This window comes from Candida albicans, chromosome 6 (assembly GCF_000182965.3).
Source record: "Candida albicans SC5314 chromosome 6, complete sequence".
In the NCBI taxonomy this organism is placed as follows: domain Eukaryota; kingdom Fungi; phylum Ascomycota; class Pichiomycetes; order Serinales; family Debaryomycetaceae; genus Candida; species Candida albicans.
This window is the reverse complement of record NC_032094.1, coordinates 986,974-1,008,496: the sequence shown is the minus strand read 5'-3', so window position 1 is coordinate 1,008,496 and position 21,523 is coordinate 986,974. Positions and strand designations below refer to the sequence as shown.

General features: G+C 39.0%; 9 protein-coding genes and 1 non-coding gene across 10 annotated transcripts; 5 read left to right on the top strand and 5 right to left on the bottom strand. All coding sequences in view use genetic code 12, as the record gives it.

The window, feature by feature from the left end:
* Nucleotides 1-3: 3 nt before the first annotated feature.
* On the bottom strand, nt 4-3,270 carry ILS1 (isoleucine--tRNA ligase; the record flags this gene model as incomplete). Its single annotated transcript, XM_707320.2, has 1 exon — nt 4-3,270. One exon carries the CDS (start codon nt 3,268-3,270, stop codon nt 4-6), a length of 3,267 nt encoding a protein of 1,088 aa, XP_712413.1.
* A 171-nt stretch (nt 3,271-3,441) lies between these two features.
* Nucleotides 3,442-4,893, top strand: CAALFM_C604510CA (uncharacterized protein; the record flags this gene model as incomplete). The annotated part of the gene is made up of 1 exon (XM_707319.2): nt 3,442-4,893. One exon carries the CDS (start codon nt 3,442-3,444, stop codon nt 4,891-4,893), a length of 1,452 nt encoding a protein of 483 aa, XP_712412.2.
* A 102-nt stretch (nt 4,894-4,995) lies between these two features.
* Nucleotides 4,996-9,273, top strand: TSM1 (Tsm1p; the record flags this gene model as incomplete). The annotated part of the gene is made up of 1 exon (XM_707317.2): nt 4,996-9,273. The coding sequence occupies one exon, from the start codon at nt 4,996-4,998 to the stop codon at nt 9,271-9,273; it is 4,278 nt and encodes a 1,425-aa protein (XP_712410.2).
* A 70-nt stretch (nt 9,274-9,343) lies between these two features.
* On the bottom strand, nt 9,344-10,723 carry LIP4 (Lip4p; the record flags this gene model as incomplete). Its single annotated transcript, XM_707315.2, has 1 exon — nt 9,344-10,723. The coding sequence occupies one exon, from the start codon at nt 10,721-10,723 to the stop codon at nt 9,344-9,346; it is 1,380 nt and encodes a 459-aa protein (XP_712408.2).
* Nucleotides 10,724-12,509: 1,786 nt separating this feature from the next.
* CAALFM_C604480CA (uncharacterized protein) lies at nt 12,510-13,211 on the top strand (the record flags this gene model as incomplete). Its single annotated transcript, XM_707314.1, has 1 exon — nt 12,510-13,211. The coding sequence occupies one exon, from the start codon at nt 12,510-12,512 to the stop codon at nt 13,209-13,211; it is 702 nt and encodes a 233-aa protein (XP_712407.1).
* An 82-nt stretch (nt 13,212-13,293) lies between these two features.
* On the top strand, nt 13,294-15,624 carry CAALFM_C604470CA (ubiquitin-protein ligase; the record flags this gene model as incomplete). Its single annotated transcript, XM_707313.2, has 1 exon — nt 13,294-15,624. One exon carries the CDS (start codon nt 13,294-13,296, stop codon nt 15,622-15,624), a length of 2,331 nt encoding a protein of 776 aa, XP_712406.2.
* A 62-nt stretch (nt 15,625-15,686) lies between these two features.
* On the bottom strand, nt 15,687-15,801 carry tL(CAA)3. Its single transcript has 2 exons — nt 15,763-15,801; nt 15,687-15,730 (listed from the first exon to the last, which is right to left on the bottom strand). It is a non-coding gene; the product is annotated as a tRNA-Leu (tRNA).
* Nucleotides 15,802-16,004: 203 nt separating this feature from the next.
* CAALFM_C604450WA (uncharacterized protein) lies at nt 16,005-17,195 on the bottom strand (the record flags this gene model as incomplete). Its single annotated transcript, XM_707310.2, has 1 exon — nt 16,005-17,195. One exon carries the CDS (start codon nt 17,193-17,195, stop codon nt 16,005-16,007), a length of 1,191 nt encoding a protein of 396 aa, XP_712403.2.
* Nucleotides 17,196-17,197: 2 nt separating this feature from the next.
* Nucleotides 17,198-19,699, top strand: CAALFM_C604440CA (uncharacterized protein; the record flags this gene model as incomplete). Its single annotated transcript, XM_707311.2, has 1 exon — nt 17,198-19,699. One exon carries the CDS (start codon nt 17,198-17,200, stop codon nt 19,697-19,699), a length of 2,502 nt encoding a protein of 833 aa, XP_712404.2.
* On the bottom strand, nt 19,683-20,834 carry CST5 (Cst5p; the record flags this gene model as incomplete). The annotated part of the gene is made up of 1 exon (XM_707309.2): nt 19,683-20,834. One exon carries the CDS (start codon nt 20,832-20,834, stop codon nt 19,683-19,685), a length of 1,152 nt encoding a protein of 383 aa, XP_712402.2.
* Between the last annotated feature and the right edge of the window lie 689 nt (nt 20,835-21,523).

The following is a 21,523-nucleotide window of genomic DNA, read 5'->3' as shown; positions in this document are numbered from 1 at the left end:
TATCTAAATTTTTAATAAACGCAAATTAAACACTGTATCGTTAATTGTTTGCTCTTCATCGGTAATGACATTAGCCAGATCTTGTGCTTCCTTCAATTCCTCAATTGGATATTTGGTTGATTTCAACAACAACTCTTCATTGTCTTTAATAATCTTTGGCAAATCAATAGTATCTTTGACGACACGGTATTGAACTTGAACATCGTCAGTGGTATTCAAACCAGCCTTTTTACGCAATCTTTGGATACGGTTAATCAACTCTCTTGCCAAACCTTCACTTTCCAATTCAGGGTGCAAATTGACATCCAAAATAATCAAAACATCTTGGTGAGATCTAAACTCTTGGCCCTCTTCGGCTTTAGAAGCTGGCAAGCCTCTTTGCACTTGCAAATCTTCAGTCACCAAGTCAATACCATCAACAGTGATTTTACCACACTCAGCAAATCTTTGAACTTCTTCAGAGGAAACTTTAGGCAATGCTGCCTTGACTTTTTTGGCGTCTGACTTTAACTTTTTACCCAACACTGGCCAATCAGCAACACACGAGTACTCAACACAGTACTTGGCTTCGTCTGATGTGATGACAACATTTCTCACATTCAACTCATCACTAATGTATCCTTTCAAAGAATCAATGTCCTTCAACAAATCAGCATCTGCACTCAAAACCACCAACTCATTCAATGGAGTCTTTAATGAAATCATCTTCTTTTCTCTAATGTTTCTGGCCATGTCAATAACCTTTTGCATTCTTGCAACAGCAACCTCAATCTTTTCATCAAACAACTCTTGTCTCACTGATGGGTAGCTCAAGAAATGCACTGATCTCAAGTCAACATTCTTAGGGTTAATAGCAATCTTTTCCAAATCTTCTTGCTTAAAGTATACCTTGATTCTTTGGTAAATTCCATCAGCCAAGTATGGAGTGAAAGGAGCCATTGCTCTAGACAATGTCAACAACGCTTCGACCAATGTATTGAGACCCTTTTGGGTGTCTTCAACATCTTCGGAAGCATATCCCTTGATTCTACGACGGTTGAATCTAATGTACCAGTTGGTCAAATCGTCAATGAAATGCAACAATCTAGGAACAACAGTATATAATCTGTACCCAGTCATTTCTTCGTGAATAAACTTGATCAAAGATTGGATTGATGCTAATAACCATCTGTCCATAACGTTGGTTGAATGTAAACTGTTGTCGTAAACAAAGTCTTTGCCATTATCCTTCTTGAAAAGGTCAGCAGCATCCTTTAAAAACTTGTAGGAGTTGTACCATGGCAACAACACACTGGAAACAATTTCCTTGACCCCTTCTTCCTTAAACTTTAATGTTTCGGCTCTCAACACTGGGGAATTGATCAAGTACAATCTCAACGCATCGGCACCATATTTCTCCAACACCAAGGTTGGGTCTGGGTAGTTCTTCAAACGTTTCGACATCTTTTTACCATCAGCAGCCAACACAATACCAGTGACAATAACATTCTGATATGGTGCGGTTTTGAACAAATGGGTACCCAATACAGTCAATGTGTAGAACCAACCTCTAGTTTGATCTAAACCTTCGGAAATGAAATTTGCCGGAAAGGCATCCAAAAACTTCTTTTCATTTTCAAATGGATAATGTTTGGATGCATATGGCATAGAACCAGATTCAAACCAACAATCAAAAACTTCTTCAATTCTCTTCAATTGGCCCTTACCCTTTTTGGATGGGATGGTAATAGAATCGATGCTCTCACGGTGAATATCAGTAATATCATCACGACCAGACAACTCCCTTAATTCTTGGATAGAACCAACACACACCATTTCTTCAAAATCGTCAGAAACCCATAATGGAATTGGTGTACCCCAGTATCTATTTCTGGAAATGTTCCAGTCTCTGGCATTGGCAATCCAGTTGGAAAATCTCTTATCTTTAATGTTGGAAGGAACCCAGTTTGTCTTTTCAACATTATCCAACATTTCAGGAATGACTTCGCCAATTCTAACAAACCATGCAGGGACGGTTCTGTACATCAATGGAGTATCTGATCTCCAACAGAATGGGTACGAGTGCTTTACTTGGGTGTTGACCAAGAGTCTACCTTCTTCCAGCAATTTCTTGATAATAACCTTGTCGGCATCCTTAAAGTACATTCCGGCAATTTCAGGAACATTGGATTCCATTCTCCCTGAATCATCAACAATGCTTGGTGGCAACTTCTTTTCGTTGATGACTCCTGCGGCTTTGGTACTGTTGAAATCCTCTTCACCATAGGATGGGGCTTGATGGACAATACCAGTACCAGAATCGTTGGTAACATAGTCGGCTGGAATAACTCTGAACCCAGTATCCTTGAAATCTTCGTAAAAGTAATTGAACAATGGCTTGTATTTGAGTCCAACTAAATCTTTACCCAAAATTTTCTCAACAACCTTGAACTTGGCCGATTTAGGTTTCTTGTACAAAGTACTGATCAAACTTTCCAAAAGAATAAAGTTTTTCTTTTTTTCCTCATCAAAAATCTTTACATACTCAAACTTTGGATTAACTGCTAACGCAAGATTTGCAGGTAAGGTCCATGGCGTGGTAGTCCAAGCAACCAAACAAGTGTCTTCGTTATCAAGCAATGGGAACGAAATAGTAAGTGCTGGGTCGTTAACTTCTTTATAGTTTTGTTGGGCTTCAAAGTTCGACAATGGTGTGGTACAAGCAGTGGAATAAGGCATGACCCTCAAACCTCTATAAACGGCATCCTTGTTAAACAACTCCTTGAAAGCCCACCACACAGATTCCATAAATTCAGGGTACAAGGTTTTGTAATCGTTGTCCATATCAATCCATCTCCCCAATCTCTTGATTGTTCTACGCCATTCATCAGCGTATCTCATCACAATTGCACGACATTCAGCATTGTACTTGTCAATACCCATGGCATAAACATCTTCTTTCGAGGTAATGTTCAACTTTTTGTCAATTTCATGTTCTACTGGCAAACCGTGGGTATCCCAACCGAATCTTCTCTCCACATGATACCCGTTCATGGTGGCATAACGTGGGATAATATCTTTGACTGTAGAGGCCAAAATGTGCCCGTAATGAGGAGTACCAGTGGCAAATGGTGGTCCGTCAAAAAACGCAAATGGCGGTAAATCTTCAGTCAACTCTAAAGTTCTTTGAAAAGCATTGACATCATCCCAATGTTTGATAACTGCTTCTTCTTCCTTAGGAAAACTAAAAGCACCTTGAGGGATATTGTTGTTGCTTTCTTGTAACGACATATCTGTAAAGTACCAACTTGTTGATGTATAGATGACTAATAGACGGAAGAGAAGAAAAAAATTTTTGAGTCTTTTTTTTTTTCAGGTTTCGTTGTGACACATATCGTGAGATCGCACGACCTGCTGCTCAGTCATCACTCACTCACTCACTCAATCAATGATCCACATAGTATGGCTATAACTAATGTGCTATTTCGGAAGTCGCTTGACAGGTTGTTCAATGGAAAAGCACCAAAAAAGGTGGCTGTTGCGTTATCAGGTGGTCCTGACTCCATGCTTCTAACATGGTTCTTGCTGCAGTGTAAATTCGAGATATATGCCATCACCATCGATCATAAATACAGACCAGAATCAAGTCGAGAAGCTTTGTCTGTATATGAACGAGTGAAAAATTGGAACTTAAACCATATCATCAAGTCGCTCGACTACCCAGCTGGGGTTGATCCTACAAAACTAAACAATTTTGAAGAGATTGCCAGAGGAAAGAGATATGAGGCCATGGCTCAAGTTTGTTACGACAAGGACATTCCGGTTCTATTTTTGGGCCACCATAGAGACGACCAGCTAGAAACGTTTATTCAGAGACTACAGGGCAACTCTTCCATTTTTGGATTGGCAGGAACACATAAAGTATCGCCGTTGCCCATTAGCAAAGACTTAAGTCCCACGTCAGCACTTTTCAACCAAACCAGCCAAGTCCGTATTTTACGACCGTTTTGGGATTACGATAAGCAAGACATTCTTGAAACGTGTCAGCTCAACAATATTGCCTACGTGACCGACCCAACTAACAAAGATGTGAGCTTGACGAGGAGAAATTATTTGCGGCATTTGATAAACGACATTATACCTGCAAAAAACAATCAAAGCCATTCGCCGTATTTGCTAATAGATAAAAGCCAATTAATTGATCTGCACACTAAGTGCTTGGAGTTTGCAACGATGTTTGAAAATAGGGCTATGGCATTGTCTGAGAGTTTACAAAGTAGTGGGCTAATTAAAGAGTTTCCTGCGTTAGGATCGCTACAGGTTAAATTTCCTCGCCAATGTTTGGATCAAACAAATGGGATTGTTACAAGCCGATTTCTTTATAGGATTCTACACTCCTATTCTACGTTAAAACACTACCACTGGGCATATGCCAAACTAGAAAGACAATTGATACCCAGAATAACCAAGTTTCTTGAGCAGGGCCAATCCGGCACATTCAAATTGACAATGATGAATTTGGTGTTTGAGGTTACAAATAACATCCAGTCTGAGTATGTTCCCATTCACATATACAGGTGTCCAATAACAACAAAAGACTGGCCGTCCATGCAAGAAACACTAACTGTTAGCCCCGAGTGGAGCGAGTGGAAATTGTTTGACAGTAGATTTTGGTTAAGAGCAAGATCAAACCGCTATAGTGGCCAGCTTTCAGTTATTCCGTATATCCATAAAAAGCATAAGCAACTCTTACACGACAACCTCGACGCCAACAAGTCTTTTGACACACTTCCAGCAATAAAAGCCAACTCTGGCAAAATCATAGCCTTTCCAACTTTGGGAGCTATGTGTTCTGACTATGGTATAGTCTACGAATGGAGGCCTAAAAAAAATAGATTCTCCTACTGTAAATAGATATTTGTTTGCATGCACGACTTGTACATATTTTTAAAATCGACAAAAAAAAAAAATAACCCACAACAATCTTCACTCTTAGATACAACACACATCTACAACATGCCGTCTGCATCTAACCATGGAACGCCAAGAATGGTTGGTGGACTAATAAATACTCCACTTGCGAGACACATTAATGCAAAAAAAGTTGTTAACCCAGTGATTCAATCCTTTAAAGTTGCCCATCAAAGAGTTAACATCGATATTGACCTATCTAGCAATAGTATTGATGGGTTTACAGAATTGACAGTCATACCTACATCGAATAAACTTAAAGTGATAAAGTTGGATTGTCGTGAGATGGAAATAAAAGATGTTTTGATTAATGGAAGTAGGTCATTGAATTATGTATATGACGATTTATTATACATCAACAACCCCGAGTATTTTGAGCACTGCATCGACTCTAAAGTCATAAATGTTATGGACTTGTACTCCGATACATTCAATGTACATCAGCACCATCTAATACGGTCTAAATTGGATTACATCTTTAAGAATCCCAAGCACGACGAAGAGAGTTTGGACTACAACACCCAGGAACTTAAGATTCTTTTGCCAGACAATATGAAGTTTGAGTTGACCGATATCAATTCTATACAAACACCAAGCGGAACTAGTCATCCAGGGACTACTACGCCCCTGCATCTAAAATCCAAGGGCACGGGAAACGAGTACTACTACACACCTATACAGTTAAAGGTTGTTTACAAAGTCAAGAATCCACAGAATGGAGTCAATTTTGTTACAAACGAAGACATTGAAAAGAAGCTCTGGCATGCATATACAACAAACTCCAACTACAACGTTTCCACGTCATCATGGGTCCCCTGCATTGATGATTTGTCTAGCAGATGCACATGGTCGTTGGAAGTAAATATTCCGAGAACACTCAAAGACATTGGAAATCCACGAATGATAGGATCCAAGGAAGCGTTAGATTATCAACAAATGAGAAGAAAGCGATCAGGCGAGGCTATACAAAACTTTGCCCAGCAAAATAATGATAGTGATGATGATGATGATGATGACGAGGATATTGGCAACTACGACATGGTTGTTCCATCTGGTGATTTCAACAACGTCAAGGAAACGCCACACCCCATTGATTTGTCGAAAAAAGTTGTGTCGTGGTCTATATTCAATCCTGTTTGTGCCCATCATGTAGGCTGGGCCGTGGGATGTTTTGAAAGCTTTGTTCTTTCTGATGAGTCAGCTGGGGCAAAAGAGGATGATGAGGAAGATACGGTGCTAAGAGGTGACGATGCTGAGAATGTGAATAATCCAGTGACAATCTATTCACTTCCGGAGGACGTTGAGTGGGCAAAAAACACTAGTATTATCACCAACAAGGCGTTGGATTTCTTTCTGAAAGAGTATGGGTCGTTCCCATTTAGTTCTTATGCCATAGTATTTGTGCGGTACCTGCCGTGCCAAACCAGTAACTTTGCTGGACTCTCGGTAATGTCATCAAAGTTGTTGTACCCACCAGATATGATTGAACCAATGTTTACTGTAACTGATATACTATTGAAAAGTATAGCCACACAATGGGCTGGCATCAATATATCGCCACAAACATTCAATGATATGTGGTGCACCATCGGTATTGCTGGGTTTATGGCAATCTCGTTTATCAAAAAATTGATGGGTGCTAATGAATTTCGGTATAGGCTACGCAAACAAATGGATAAGGTGGTAGCTGAGGATGTGGGGCGACATGCTATTGCATCCCAGCCATTTAAGTACCCTGTTTCGGAAGACGATTTATCGTTTGTGTGGTTGAAATCGCCCATTGTTTTATTTATTCTTGATAATAGAATGACAAAGACCGACAAGTCATTTGGGTTGTCGAGGGTTTTGCCAAAGTTATTTCTTCAGGCAATGTCAGGAAGTTTACCCAACGGCACATTGAACACAGAACATTTCCGTTACGTCTGTGAAAAAGTGAATCGAAACAAGTTGGAAAATTTCTTCAAGCAATGGGTGTTTGGTGCTGGGGCGCCTGTTTTCCGAATCAGCCAAAGATTTAACAAGAAAAAGGGGATGATTGAAATGAATATCCGTCAGGTCCAGCACCATGAAAGGACACCCAAGAAATTGGATAGTTCTAGTTTTATTGGTGATGCAGTTGCCTACTTGGACAACGAACCGCTACCACCGCAACAACATGTGTTTACTGGCCCTATGACTATAAGAGTGCATGAGTCTGATGGGTCACCTTACGAGCATATTGTCGAGTTGAAAGAAGCAAACACCAAATTGGATATTCAATACAATTCAAAGTTTAGAAAGATTAAAAAGAAGGATGATGGAGTTGATCCTGGTATAGCGTTTAATCAATTTGGTGATGTGTTACTATCCCATGCCGAGATGCAAGAGTGGAATTTACGTGATTGGGATAAAAGAGATGAGGAATCTTTGAGTAGTGAGCCATTTGAATGGATCAGGGGCGATGTGGATTTCGAGTGGATCGCTCGAATCGACATTAAGCAGCCGGATTTTATGTTTGGATCGCAGTTGGTCTATGATCGAGACATTGAAGCACAATTAGAGGCTGTGCGGTATTTTGGTGAGTTAGAGAAAACAAACACGACGTACTGTACAGCTTTAACGAGAACATTAATGGATGACCGTTATTTTTATGGAGTTAGGATTGCTGCTGCACAGGCTTTAGCTGATTGTTCAAATGAAGCAAACAATTTTATTGGTTTAGAGTACTTGCTCAAGGCATTTGGCAAGTTGTATTGTTTTGACGACAGCTTTATTCCAAAATCAAATGATTTTAGTGATTTTAGGAGCTTTATGTTGCAAAGTGCATTCCCTCGAATTTTGTGTGGCGTCAAAGATAATGACGGTAAAGTTCCCAAAAGGATACAGAATTTGTTGCTTAATCTAGTGAAATTCAATGACAACTCGATGAACGCGTTTGTCGATAGTCTCTATGTGAGCGAGTTGGTCGTTTCGCTAGTTACCAGTACTGTCAGTGGATGGAGGAATGACATTGAAGAGTACAATGATACTGAATTTGCTGGGAAAGTACTGTCCGAACTTTTTAGACTCCAAAAGTTGGATCGTTGGATACCGTCTTACCAAAACATTATTGAAGTAACATGCATACAGCAGAATATCCGAATGGCTTTGGTTGGTGCTCGAAAATTGTCGTTTGAAGAGTTGTTGTACATGACATTGGATAAATACCCCATGGAGGCGAGGGTGGAAGCGTTTAGGGGTATATTGGAGTTGGGTGGATTAAAAAACAAAAGCATCTTACAGTACTTTCTTAAGGTTTGTTTGTTGAACTTTGAACGTCCACTATACAGAAGCAAGTTGATTGAGGCATTGGTGAAGTCGGTGTCGTCAGTTGCAACTTACGGCGGTGTGTCTACTCTTGACGATCCAGAATTTCACACAAAAGTGGACACTAATGTTAAAAGCTCCTCCAACCGTATTATTATTGATGATGGATCGCAAGATAATTTAGCGATGAAATCAAAGAGAGATGATATGGCTCGTGCAAGTATAAAGGGTGCCATTGAGATTTTGCGAAGAGACTTTTCTGAGGGCCAAGGTTTGCGTGAAACGTTGTGGGAGTTGCTTCACACATCATTGATTGGTTTGCATGAACGTAGAAGTATCTTTTGTTTGTGCCAGGTGTTGTTCAAAGGGGTGGATTCATATGTTGTGAAGTTGCCGGTTCCAAGTATGCCAGTTGAAGAGTATGTTCGGAAAAAGATTGTTGCCAAAGTTTCGAACTATCCAGGACAAGTGACAATCAAACGAGAAGGAAGATTCAAGATACAGTTGGCTACTCGAAAGTCTGTAATAGCCAAGGTGAAGCTGGAAACAGAACACAAGCCATTGAAGATATCACTAAAGCCTGTTATTGAGGCTAAACAGAAGGCTGCATCAGCTGTGCATGTTGATCCGGTTATTCCTACAAAGGTCACTTTTAAGTTGCCTGGCCATAGACTAGCTGGTTTTGCGAAAAAAGTGGAACTAGATGGAACGTTGGTGACTATTAAACTTGGACGTGATATGAAATCAAAAGTGGATGCGTTGGCCCATCGATATGTGAGAATAAATACAAAGAGGAGAAAAATTGAGGTATCAAAGGTTCCATTTATTGAAAAAGAAGAGGGGTCTAACACTTCTGGTATAACTGAGGTAAGTCGGAATACTGGAGAGAAAGAAGACGCAAAAAGTCCATCTCCTATTCTTGTCAAAAAGGAGAAAAAGAGACCTAAAGTTTACATTCATTTTGGTGGAAATGTGAAAAAACCTGACCAAGGTAGTAGTAGTAGCAGCTCTAAAGAGGGTTCAACAGAAGTAGAATGAGTATGTAGGGGAACTTTAGTTTTCTTTTTTTTTTTTTTCTTTTTTCGGAAATAATACACACAACTCTAAACTATACAAGTATTGGAATCTTTTTCAAACCATCAGGATTAACTTGATCCTTTTGAATATCAGGTCCAAGTCCTTTTTGGATGAGTATATTCAATGCAGCCTTAAAGTAATTAAGAATTGAAGGTGGGATGTTTGGATATTCAAAGTTACTTGTTCTTTTAACATGTTGACAGCCAGACACGGTTTGTTTTCCATTGAATCTATTAATGATCCAAGTCAAAGCAACAGGAGCGCCAACAATGGTTTCAGTGATGTGACCATTAGTCGCATCTTCAGAAAATTCCAATGAAGCAATACCAGCATCACACCAATTTTGATAAGTTTTTTTTACGTTGACAATAGGGACAATTTGGTCAATAGCACCATGATAGATCAAGATGGGGATTTTTGGAACTAGCTGTTTCTGATAAACCAAACCATTATCCTCAACAATTTTAGAAATTGTTGGGTTCTTTAAAATATTCCAGCCGGATTTGAAGATTTTGTTGGTGCCAGATAAAAAGTGCTTACCAATATAATTGATCACACCATCAGCCAAGCAATGATTATCAAATTGATCAAACACAGACTGTTTGTCGGTGTCGTTTTGCAAGATTTGTTTGAATTCGGGGTACTCATTTGCAACACCACCCAAGGCATTTGCCATAATCCCTGCAAAGACAGTACCGTCAGTGGCTTCTGCTGTAGCAGTAATATTAGTAACAAATCCACCTAAAGCAGCACCCAATAAGTTACCACCCAATTCTGGTGCATAGTTTGGTTGCAAAGCAGCGGCCCAGCCTGAGGCCAATGAGCCACCAGAGTATCCCCACATAACAACTTTAGCATCCTCAGCAAGATTAGTGATTTTCCCAGACTTTAATGCTGCACGGATGGAGTTTAACACGGCTTGACCGGATTGTTTACCAACAGTGAATGTCAGTTTAGGACCTTCATAGTCTGGGGAAACAACATAGTACCCTTGGTCCAATAATGGTGCCAATAAATACGTTTCAACTTGGGTGGCTATAGTAGTCACATCAGAACCAAATTGAAGAGCATAGGAGGGGGCACAATCAGCTTTAGCGGAATCTTCAAAGACTTGATATGAAGCGAGTTTGGAAGGGTCAGCATTGAATGGCTCCATAACAGTAGTGACAATCACATTTGGATTACCGAATGAATCTTCAGACCTGACTAAAAGTTGCCAGGAGTTTTGAATCTTAACTGGGACGAAAACACCAGTGATGGGTTTGGGTGTTTTTCTAGACTGTAAAATTTCACCAACAGCAGCTTTTTCAAACCCTGCGGGGGCATTGTAAAATGGATCATTTGATGGTTTAGTTGGTAAAATAAGACCAGCGTAGATGGGAGCAACTAACAAAAACAACAAAAACAACATTTTCTTACTGATGTGGACAAAAATGAATAAGCTTAAAGATCATGGAGAGAATTGAACGTTCATTTATAGTTTTTCAGTTTGGTACAATAGCACAACCATGGCTAAGGCTGTCTTGGTTTGAAGCATGCGATTGGTGGAAATCAGACTTTTCCGTTATATATTTGTGGGGCTTTCTATAATTTCAGGCTTACCAAAAAAAGGTATTTTGATCTATTTTGTGATATGTTAACAACGCTGATGGTTTATGTTAACAATGAGGGGTAATCTATGCATGAATATAGTGTTTTTGTTGCCATTCTGCTCCTCTGCTCCACTAAACCTGGTGGGATTTTCAATATTGTGTAATTATTATTGCAATTTTTCAAGGTTAGTTAGATACCGTCATCACCAGTTTCATCAATAGTTCAAAGTTGATTATCTTGTTGAGAGGCAATTGAGTACTTTGACGCAAATCTATATGTTAAGCCTGAAACCGTTTTTTATTATATGTGATGGCCATGCTGGACTGGATCAATTAGAGAGTCTATCCTGTAGACTCAATGGGGCTATGGTTGTCTAGAAGTAGTAGTGAGTAACACAAGTCAAGTAGAAGTAAATAATCACCATTGTGAGACAATTTATGATTTGATGAAGACATTTCATCGCTCGCGATTTCGGAAACACAAAACCGATATTGTTTTCCATTTTTATTATTTTTGCGCTTTCTTGACAACATCGTATCAAGGGTTAATTATAATTCCATAATTGCAAAACTATTTTTCTTTTTGTTGACAATTGGACAAAGAAATTGTACAAGCTACTGAAATAAAATAATTTTCTTGGAATATATTTGCTCAAAAAGTAAGGTTGTGTCCGAGCTATAACTTCCAGAAAGAGCACCAATAGTTCAGTGAATAGTTACTACTGCCCCACAAGCACATTTGGAGGCAAAATCGTACACAAAGGTGAACATTTTGAAGCAAGGAGTCAAGTGTGTTGGGGTGGCTGAAGAAACAAAGTAGTTTATTCCAACTTATTGCATTGTTAGAGTACATTAACTAGTATTTAATTGGTAGCTACTTATTTTCTGTTGTTGAAATATTGGTGGCTCATTATTTTTTGCCATTTTTCTAAAAATTTGCAAAATTAGTGAGCTAAAAATTAAACCCACCAGTTCATATAGTAAATCCGATGTGAATACAATCAACAAGATAATTAAATAATGCAGTAATAATAGATTCACCTGCCTAACATTACTGTCTAATCATATGATTTGGGTGAATGCAAAAGCACTATTGGTACACACACACGATTACACTGCCAAGAAAAACAATAGTGAAGCAGAGGAGAAATCTCCATTTTCAGAATCTCTTCCGTAGAGCAATAGATATGATCTCAGGAGAGGCCAGAACCCTGAAGGGCAAGAGTAAAAGAAATTAAAAAAAAAGTGTAAATGACTGACATAAAAATGAATAAAATGAAACACTAGAGAAAAGAAAAATTGCTAACCCAAAAAAAGACGAAGGCCACTATTTAGAGTCCTATCTTATCTTATCTTCACTAATTTTGGTTATTAATATCGAACTCTCCCTTATTGATAAAACAGCCTTTATTGTACAGCCTCTGAATTCTAATTTAAAAGTTTTTGGTTAACAAAAAAAAATTGTGCTCAATTCTGAGGGGATGAAACAAACAAAAACAAAAAAAAAGGCAGCACGAGACGAAATAGTCCACTTCGATTCGAATGCCACGACTCAAGAACAAATATCTTTTCTGAAAAAAAGGAACACTTTTCGTTAACCTCGCAATGATTGTTGAACTACACTCAGACGTGTTGTTACACGTATCCGATTTATTTGCACGAGGAGTAGAAAACAAACTTGGATTGTTATTAGGATATGGTTTAGATGATAGATTGGTTGTGGTGAAACCCATTGAACTTGCACAAGTGGACCCGCAGTATTTGGAGAAACGATATAGTTTGTTTAAAGACGTTTACCCCAATCTTTCCATTGTGGGTGTCTATGAAATTGGAGGGAACAATCCGGATAGAGCTAATATCTTAGATATCCCAGCTGGTCGCATACTTTATGTATCAGTTGATCACAACATCCAATTCAAGAGTTTTATCGATGGAGATTTGGTAAAAACAGTGATTGAATCTAGTGAAACAGAGGTCATAGCAACCAAAACTATTGATACAAACAAGGAGTACACCAAGGGGAGACCCAAAGACGAGTTGACAGTTGCCGAATTTAATCAGAATATGGTGAACACATTAACAAAGTTGTATGAGAGGTTGACTAAGATATTGGAAACTAAGGGTATGGATAAAGAAATTGTTGAGATTGCCAACGCATTGCGTTGTTACAAACATGTCAAACAATCGACAGACATGAAATTGCAAGCTGCAGAGTTGGCATTAATTACGGAACAGATTGCTGAATTGGAAAGGACAAAAATAGGAATTGCTAAAAAGATACTAGTTAAAGAGCCGGGTCTTGTGTAGGAGAAAAAAAAATATATATGTTTGGCAAGTTTTTTTTTTCTTTCCATTGCCACCAGTAACAACAACAACAACAACAACAACAATGGCTATCGATAGACAGACCCTTGTATTTTTTATAATAATGTTTATATTCTTGTCTTTGCCTTCGGGTAATGAGCAACCTCATTCGGACAAGGATAGAGAAACGTTACAGACATACCAACAACTGATACGCAACTCTCTGTCAATACTACAAAATTCAACGTATGCACTGGGGTACGGGAATATCACCGGGTACCAACTATCGTACAAAGACCAGTTACAAGGCAAGTCAGTTGCTGACTGGCCAATACACGAGTTTAGTCCGTCACATCCGTGGGTGGAGAGCCAAGAGTATTCTATTTTGCCTGATGAAATTAGTCAGAGGGTGCGCAAGTTTTGGGGGATTAGTCCTGTTAAGGACAAGGCATATTTGTTGAATATATCTGGCAGAGCAGATGGCGAGTTTCAATTGATAGAGAGCAAAGTAAAACCTACAAAATTATCAATTCCAAAGTACTTAAAAGAGTATTACAAGTCCCGGGAAAATTCGTTTACCAGTGACGAGCCTACGGAAGATAATCGTGAATACTTTAAAAAACCAATTGATAAAAAAGGGAATGTCACCACTAATGAAGGCGTTGTATCGATAGCAATTAAAGGGTCGCAGTACAATTTTGACGACCCAAAGCTTTCAAGATTTGTTGGCCCGGAGGATAAAGTTGATAATGCTATTTGCGTGTCTATGGATTTGGATATTAAGGATTACCCTGAAATTGAAGATCACAGCTTGGTGTTGAACGGAGTTTATTTTCAAGAGACGGGGTCTTTAATTGGAGTCACAAACTCTGCTAAGTTTTATGGAAATTACGGACTAAGTCACCTAACTATGGGTGATAAAAACTTTGCAATTGCCAAAACACTTATGACTCAGTTTAGTAATATGACTAATGACAATGAACTTACTATGGATGATATGAATTATGGTATAGTCAAGGCACACGAGCAGTGCGAGTACATTGCATTTATCCAATTTGCGAAAACTAATTTCACCCACGAACGGTTGCGGGAGATAGACGAAGAGTTGGAAACGCCTACAGGTAGACCGTTACCTCATGAAATTCCAAAGATTGTTATTGAAGAATATCTACTTTACTCGCCAGATTGTGGCAAAGTGTTGTCTCTAAAACCCGGAAGTGTGTTTTCCGGCAAAAAGACCGAAGTCACTCGAGCACAAATGAGAAATGTGTTAACTGGTATATTGGTGTTGGTCGGGTTTCAGTTATTTTTGGTATTGCGTCAGATTAAAAATGCCCAAACACCAGGACAATTGTCGCTTATTTCCAGCAAAACATTGTTTTTACTTGGTTATCAAGATTCGTTGGTGGCAATAATGACATTGTTGCTTTCAACCATAACGGTTGAACTCTATCTCATCTTGGCATGTATTGCAACGATCGCATTTATTCTGTGTGGTGTATTTGAAATGAGATTTATGGTCAGTGTGTTGACGACCCAGGCCAATGAGAGAGGAACTAGTTGGTGGGAGATATTGCGAGGTGCCAATGCTGAGCGTGAACAACAGGTACCAGAAGAGGGACCAATCTTGCCAATCGCCAACGATCCACCACCACAAGAAACTGTCCCTAACCAAGCATGGCAGGAAACATCGTATAGCAATTCGATATTTGCTAGTGGGTTTTCTATAACAATTGTGTCTATGTTTATCATCTTTTCGTCATTGCAGTGGAGAATACAGTATAGAAAAGCATTTGAGTATGTGAGTTTGGTGTTTGTTAATTCATTTTGGGTGCCACAGTTTTTCAGAAACACTTTGAAGAACAGACGCAAGTCGTTCACCTGGGAATTTGCTTTTGGGACAAGTGTAATACGAGTCTTGCCTATCTACTATTTTGCCTTGGTTAAGGGTAATCCATTGAGACATAGATATGACCCTATTTTGTGCATTGTTGTTAGTGTGTGGCTTGGCGTGCAATTATTGTTGTTAGTGTTGCAGAATCAATTTGGGCCAAGGTTCTGGATTAATGAAAAGTGGTTGCCAAAGGCTTACGAGTACCAGAGGTTGTTGTCGATGAAGGATTTACAAGAGGAAGGGTTTTCAAGCGAGCTACTTGAGAACTTGAAAACAACAATGAGCCAACTGGAGGACCAAGATATTGTTACATCTCAGTGTATGTGTCCAATATGTATGACCGATGTGGATTTGCCTATACTGGTGAAAGAAGACAAACTTGAAGAAGCAAAAAGAAAGGTAAACATCAAGGGGTTTATGATTACACCGTGTCATCACATTTTTCACACTGAGTGCTTGGAAAACTGGATGAAGTATAAGTTGCAGTGCCCTGTATGTAGAAAGAGCTTACCGCCAATATAGCATGTAAGTAGGTAGAGCTAGATATAAATCTTAAACGCTTTTCTGGAATGAAAAAAAAATATTGACACCAAGGAGATTCGAACTCCTGCATCTTACGATAGTAGAAAACCCCTGTTTACACAGAAGAAGAAATGAATTCTTGAGTCTACCGCCTTAGACCAACTCGGCCATAGTGCCAATTTGCGAAAGTATAAAATGTCTGCATTTTGAAGTAAAAAAAGCTTTAACTCTTACCACTCCTTAAGAAAACTTTGCAAAAATTTAATACCAAAATAATTAAATCAGCCTGTTCTTTTTTTTTTTTCTGTTCAGTACAGTTTTACAATCAACATTCTGGTTCAAATGACCAAGAGAAGGGGAAATAAACAGGAATGTACATTCTATCTAGCTTTACCACTTCCGGCTTTGATGATTAAAACATCGCCTTCTTCGACTATATACTTTTTACCGCATTTGTGCTGTTTGCCTTGGGACTTTAACTTACTTTCATCAAAAGTATCAAGTTGTTTTAAATCGTCCCACTTATATACAATAGAGTTGATAAATGTTTTTTGTAAATCAGTGTGAATTAATCCAGCAGCTTCTGGTGCAGTGCTGCCTTTTCGGATAGTCCATTGCCGTGCTTCCATTTCACCACATGTAAAGAATGATATTAACGACAACACCAGTCTCATCTCTTCCACAACCGTACCAATGGCAGACCCTGTACCGAGCAGCTCTTCTGGGTTGTTTAACGCCGTTTCATACTCTGCACTGAACATGATTAGTTTATCATTTGGAGAGTTTGTGGCTATCCATTGGTCTACTTCTTTGTAGAATTGATTGTTTCCACTCTCATAATCTTCCTTACTAACATTAAGCAAATATACAGTTGGTTTAGCTGTCAATAAGTTTAATCCGTTTATAACATCTACTTCCTCATCGCTCCAATCGCCGTTGACCACTTTTATACCATCATACAATAATGTGGATAGCTTGTCTAATGTCTGTAAGTTTATTTCATACGACCCACCAATTCCTGGTTTGTTTTTCATTTTATTTACACGTTCAATTTCCAGTTCAATGATTTCCAAGTCCTTTAGTATAAGCTCGTCGTTGACAATCACCAAGTCTCTCACAGGATCAACCTTGTTATCTTCGATATGAACAATTTCGTCATCGACAAATCCTCGTACTATCTGCAATATCCCATCGACTTGTCTGATGTCATTTAGAAACTTGTTTCCTAAACCAGCACCGCTACTGGCGTTCCTCACCAAACCAGCAATATCCCATATCGTTAGGTTTGTTGGAACAGTCTTTTGCGACAGGTAAAGTTTCGCATAGTGAGTTAATTTGTCCAGGGGTACTAACACGATCGATTTTTCAGGTTCAATAGTTGCAAAAGGGTAATTAGCTGGGTTTCCTAAGGTCGATTTTGTAAGTGCTTGGAAAAAAGTTGACTTACCCACATTTGCCAATCCCACTAGTCCTACCGATAAGTTGTTGGATGCACGGCCCAAGACTTTAGGCGTAGAAGTAGATTTCGCGAGTAGTCTTGTAGTATGTGAAAGATATCGAATGGTCTTCATTGATGAAAAGAAAATTTTCATTTTTTGTTGTTGTTTTTTTTTTGTGGGTTTATATCAACACACAGTCGCATGTCTACTGGGGAACACASMKYTTTACTATACCCAGATCATCATACATTGCATCCCTTCTAACAGTTCTTGGGGCTGATGCTTTATCAAACTATGGCAAGGGCGTGTTTGTTGGAGGATATCCTGGCATCTGGCATAACGACAAACCTGATTTGATTACCGAGTTGTTGACACGAAAAGATACAAACGAACGGGTATTACAGTACAGTAATGACAATGATTTATTCTTTAAAAAGCGAGATGCCATTATCAAAGAGCTACGGAATGATACCACTACAGCAGATATCACTTCAGAAGTATCCACTATCCCTGTTTCACTCCCAAAAATAAAGTTTGAAATGCCTCGTCCTGAAACCAAAGTCAATATAGACGAGCAGTGGATCGAGGAGGAAAACAAGAGATTTAGAAAACGGTTAAAGAGATTTGCCAAAAAGTCAACTGGTGGCGCAATCAGAGCATCGCGTAGCAAGATAAAGGCGTCAATTTTTAAATCATACGAGGCTGGAGAGATAATCAGAATTGACAAGGTGTTAGTGTTGGTGATGAAACCACCAGGCAGTGGGCGGGTTTCTGAACGATGGAGAGAGTATATTGCTGTTTTGAGAAAAACCGACCTGGTTGCCGAGCCTTTGATGTTGCAGTTTTATGATATTGACAAGTTGCCTGAAGAATCGCATCCGCGAGTTGGATTCAGGCTCAACACACAAGTTAAAGCGGACTTTTATAGTTATTTGGACAAGACTATTAGTTTAACGGTGCTTGAAAAAGTGCAATACATCTTAAGACTCAACAACCAAACAAATTCGTTCAGATGGCTATATTTTATAAAGGAAACATTGGGCGTTGAGACCGAAATTAACTTGTTTAACATATATGTTCCCAGGCTACGGTATTTTATTGAGGTGGAAGTACCAGAAAGTGTTTTTGCCAATCACTTTAGGAGCAACCAAAACATAGTTGTGACAAAGCACGAGGCTGGCTATGAAATTGAATGTGACGGGATTTCCCAGTACTTGAAGCAGTTTCTTCCTAAGGGCTTGTCGAGAGGGTGGTTTTGCTTCAGAAAATATGATAGGTTGGAGTGGGCAGGAAGTACCGGAGAGCAATTGTTTATACAGAATATGCTATTTCTGCAGAATCACCAGCTAGAATATAGAGAATATGAGGCATCCGATGTTCCACCCAGACCAATAGAAGGTTTTTTGGGAAGGTTGACTAATGTTAGTGGTAAAGAGAAATCTGTGTTACGAGATTTCCATAAAATACTGTACTTCTACACGAATAGAAACTTATTGTTTTTCACAAAGTACTACCGGGCAGTGCCGCCACCACAAGGAGGTGATTCTTTGGTGAACGAAGTTGATTTGTTTGGTGATGGTCATATGGAGTGGTTGGAGTCAGACTTTGATGGACATAACAAAGCTATTGTGGAGGAAATTGGACGACGAACAGATATGATAGTCAAAGCTGAAGGGGTGATTGACATGGCAGATATATGTGAGGTTAACATCTCACACTCAACACAAACTCAGAATTTAGTTCACTGCGCGTTATGGTATTACAAGCCGGAGTTGGCGAGTGAGAAAGAGATTGTTGATTCTTGTTTCGAAATACAACTTAAATGGGGTGCCCTAATCAAGTTGCAGGCACAGAATCGGGCGGCTCGTGATATTTGGATTACCAGTCTAAATGATATGTGTAGGTACTGGAAAAGGAGACAAACAGAGACTCTTGCTAACCACATACAGATTTCAGCTAATAATATTGAGCGTCTACTGGCAACACAATACGCAGACTCGAATGCTTCAGATGAGATAAACTTTTTAGAATCACAACATGCAATAGCTTGTGGAGCAAGCATCCCGCATCTACTACCTAATATGTTGGTGATTAAGAGTGGGTATTTGTACGAGAAGAATAAAAAACACGCCAGTTTCAACCACTTTTATGTTGTGCTATGTCCTGGGTATTTGATTATCTACCACACCTTTAGGAGGTCCAGGGGGACAGGAACTCCGAAACTGACAGCATTTTATGAGCATTATATTACTATTCCATTGTCACAATGCTATGTATACACTGGTAAATTAACAGAACTAGACTTGTTGAATTGTGAAACTCGAACAACACAGGTCGATACCCATTCAGTCCCACGAGTCTACCCTGATGGCTGGAAATCCATGGAAGAAGATTGTGAATTATGTTTCACATTATGGTTTGGCAAAAAGAGAAACATAAGTCATTACGAAAAACAGCTTCCAAAACTGTTGGAAGTGGGGGTACAGAATGAAAAAAATCCTGGAATGGTAACAATGATTAGAAAGTTGGGAATAACGGGAAAGAGTATTATGTTTACAGCTAATAGTCGACAAGAAAGAGATCGATGGACAATGTGTATATTAAGTGAGATGGATCGGCTTACGGGTCAGATGTAAGTAACGCATTATCAATCTCAATCATTAAATCGGCCCAATTGTTTTTAGTTAGTGCTTGCTGAATAACTTCTTCGTCTGAATCAATATCGGAATCACTATCACTAGGGGAGGTGTCAATTGTAGACGTTATATCCGGTGCTGGCAACTGTAAATGAGCGTCAGAAATGGCAACAACCCATTTTTCCACTACTGTGCTAGATGTAGATTGAATCAATGTCGATAACCCATCATCTTTTTGACGCACTTGTAGGATGGACGATCCACGAGAGGAGATTTGGATATTCTGCATTGGGACGAATACAGGGTAGTCAACACTATTCCATATAAGCATGTAGTTTTCGAATAAATAAACATACCTTGTTTGGAAATAGTCCAGTGGCTCCACACAAACAGAAAGCTCGTCTGCAACTCGCAAATTTCCCAACAGAACCAATCTTGACAAGTTGATTTTAGGACACAGATCTAACAAATATTTGATTAGTTGGTTTCTAACCGTTTCAACCTCATATGCGTCCACTTCTGTGGTGGTTGAAACAGTTGGGTCTGGTGAAGGAGATCTGGTAGGTATATCGCTGTTTTGTAAGGTTGTCTTTAAAGCGTTAATGTTGACACTGTTGGGGTGTGGAGGTGCTGGTCTCTTGGGTATTAACGACAACTTTCTAGCAGAAACCAAGTGCCAGTTGTTTACATCGACAACTACGTTTCTGGTGCCACTGCAATTTAAACCACGACAGGTTTTGGCAAACGTTATTGTCTTGCCATGGATTCTTGCGTGTGGTATATCTTCCTTAAAATAAGCTTTGAAACATTCACTGTGGGTGGAGTCACCACAATTTAACTTTAGGATTCGTTCTGATGCAAATACAGTAGAAAGTAGTTCTCCACAGATGAAACATGTTTCGTGATTTGCTAGTGACTTGTTGAGAATATTGGCAAAGGAAAGGTTTAGTCCGGGATTTATGGTTTGAAATGGGTCTCTGGAAGGGATTTTCGCTGGTCGTGGACTGGCACATGGCACACTTGGAGGTGTTGTATTTGGTGTGATCGTCACACTGCCTGGTGGGGTGGTAGGGCTAGTGGGCTTCTTTGGAGATTTTAAAAAGTCTTTCCAGCTCTTAGGCGTAGATTGTAGCATTGCCTGGTGGGTAATATTAACAGATTGACGATGGATGGGATTTTTTTGGTGGTTTTATAGTCGATGTTTCAGATTTATAAGAAAAGGGGCTCTCAGTTGCATTGTGAAGTTCCTTCTTATATCCTTTTTGGCACGTGACTGTGTCGTGTTTTGATATATAGAAAGATAATCTATTAATAGATGAAAGATGTATCTAAATGATAAAAAAAGTATTGATTGATTCTAAAAGAAAAGCCAATATAAAAAAATATAAAAATGTAGAGAAATTGTAAGGTTTATATAGCGTGAATTGAGTTGATAACTTTGCAACCAATTCTGAACACATATAATTGATAATGTTGGGAATATTAACACATTTCAAGGATGTGTGCATAATTTTAAGAATGTGTGAATTATGACGAAATATGCAGGATCGTCATCTACCCTTTCCTCCAATGATTAGCGAAATTATTGCAGAATTTGCTCAAGACAGCTGGATATATCGAGTAACCTTCTTTGTCTGTGTAAATGTTGGACTGACAAACAATTTAATTGATGATCTCTTTCCGATTGAATTTTGTCTAACAATTTTTGTTGTACTCGATCATATTCTTTATTGAAAGAACTAAAAACCTGTATTGGGTCGTTGTCTGCTGAATATGCTAACTTCAATTGATCCTGATTGTAGATTCCTTTTTCTCTTCCAGTGA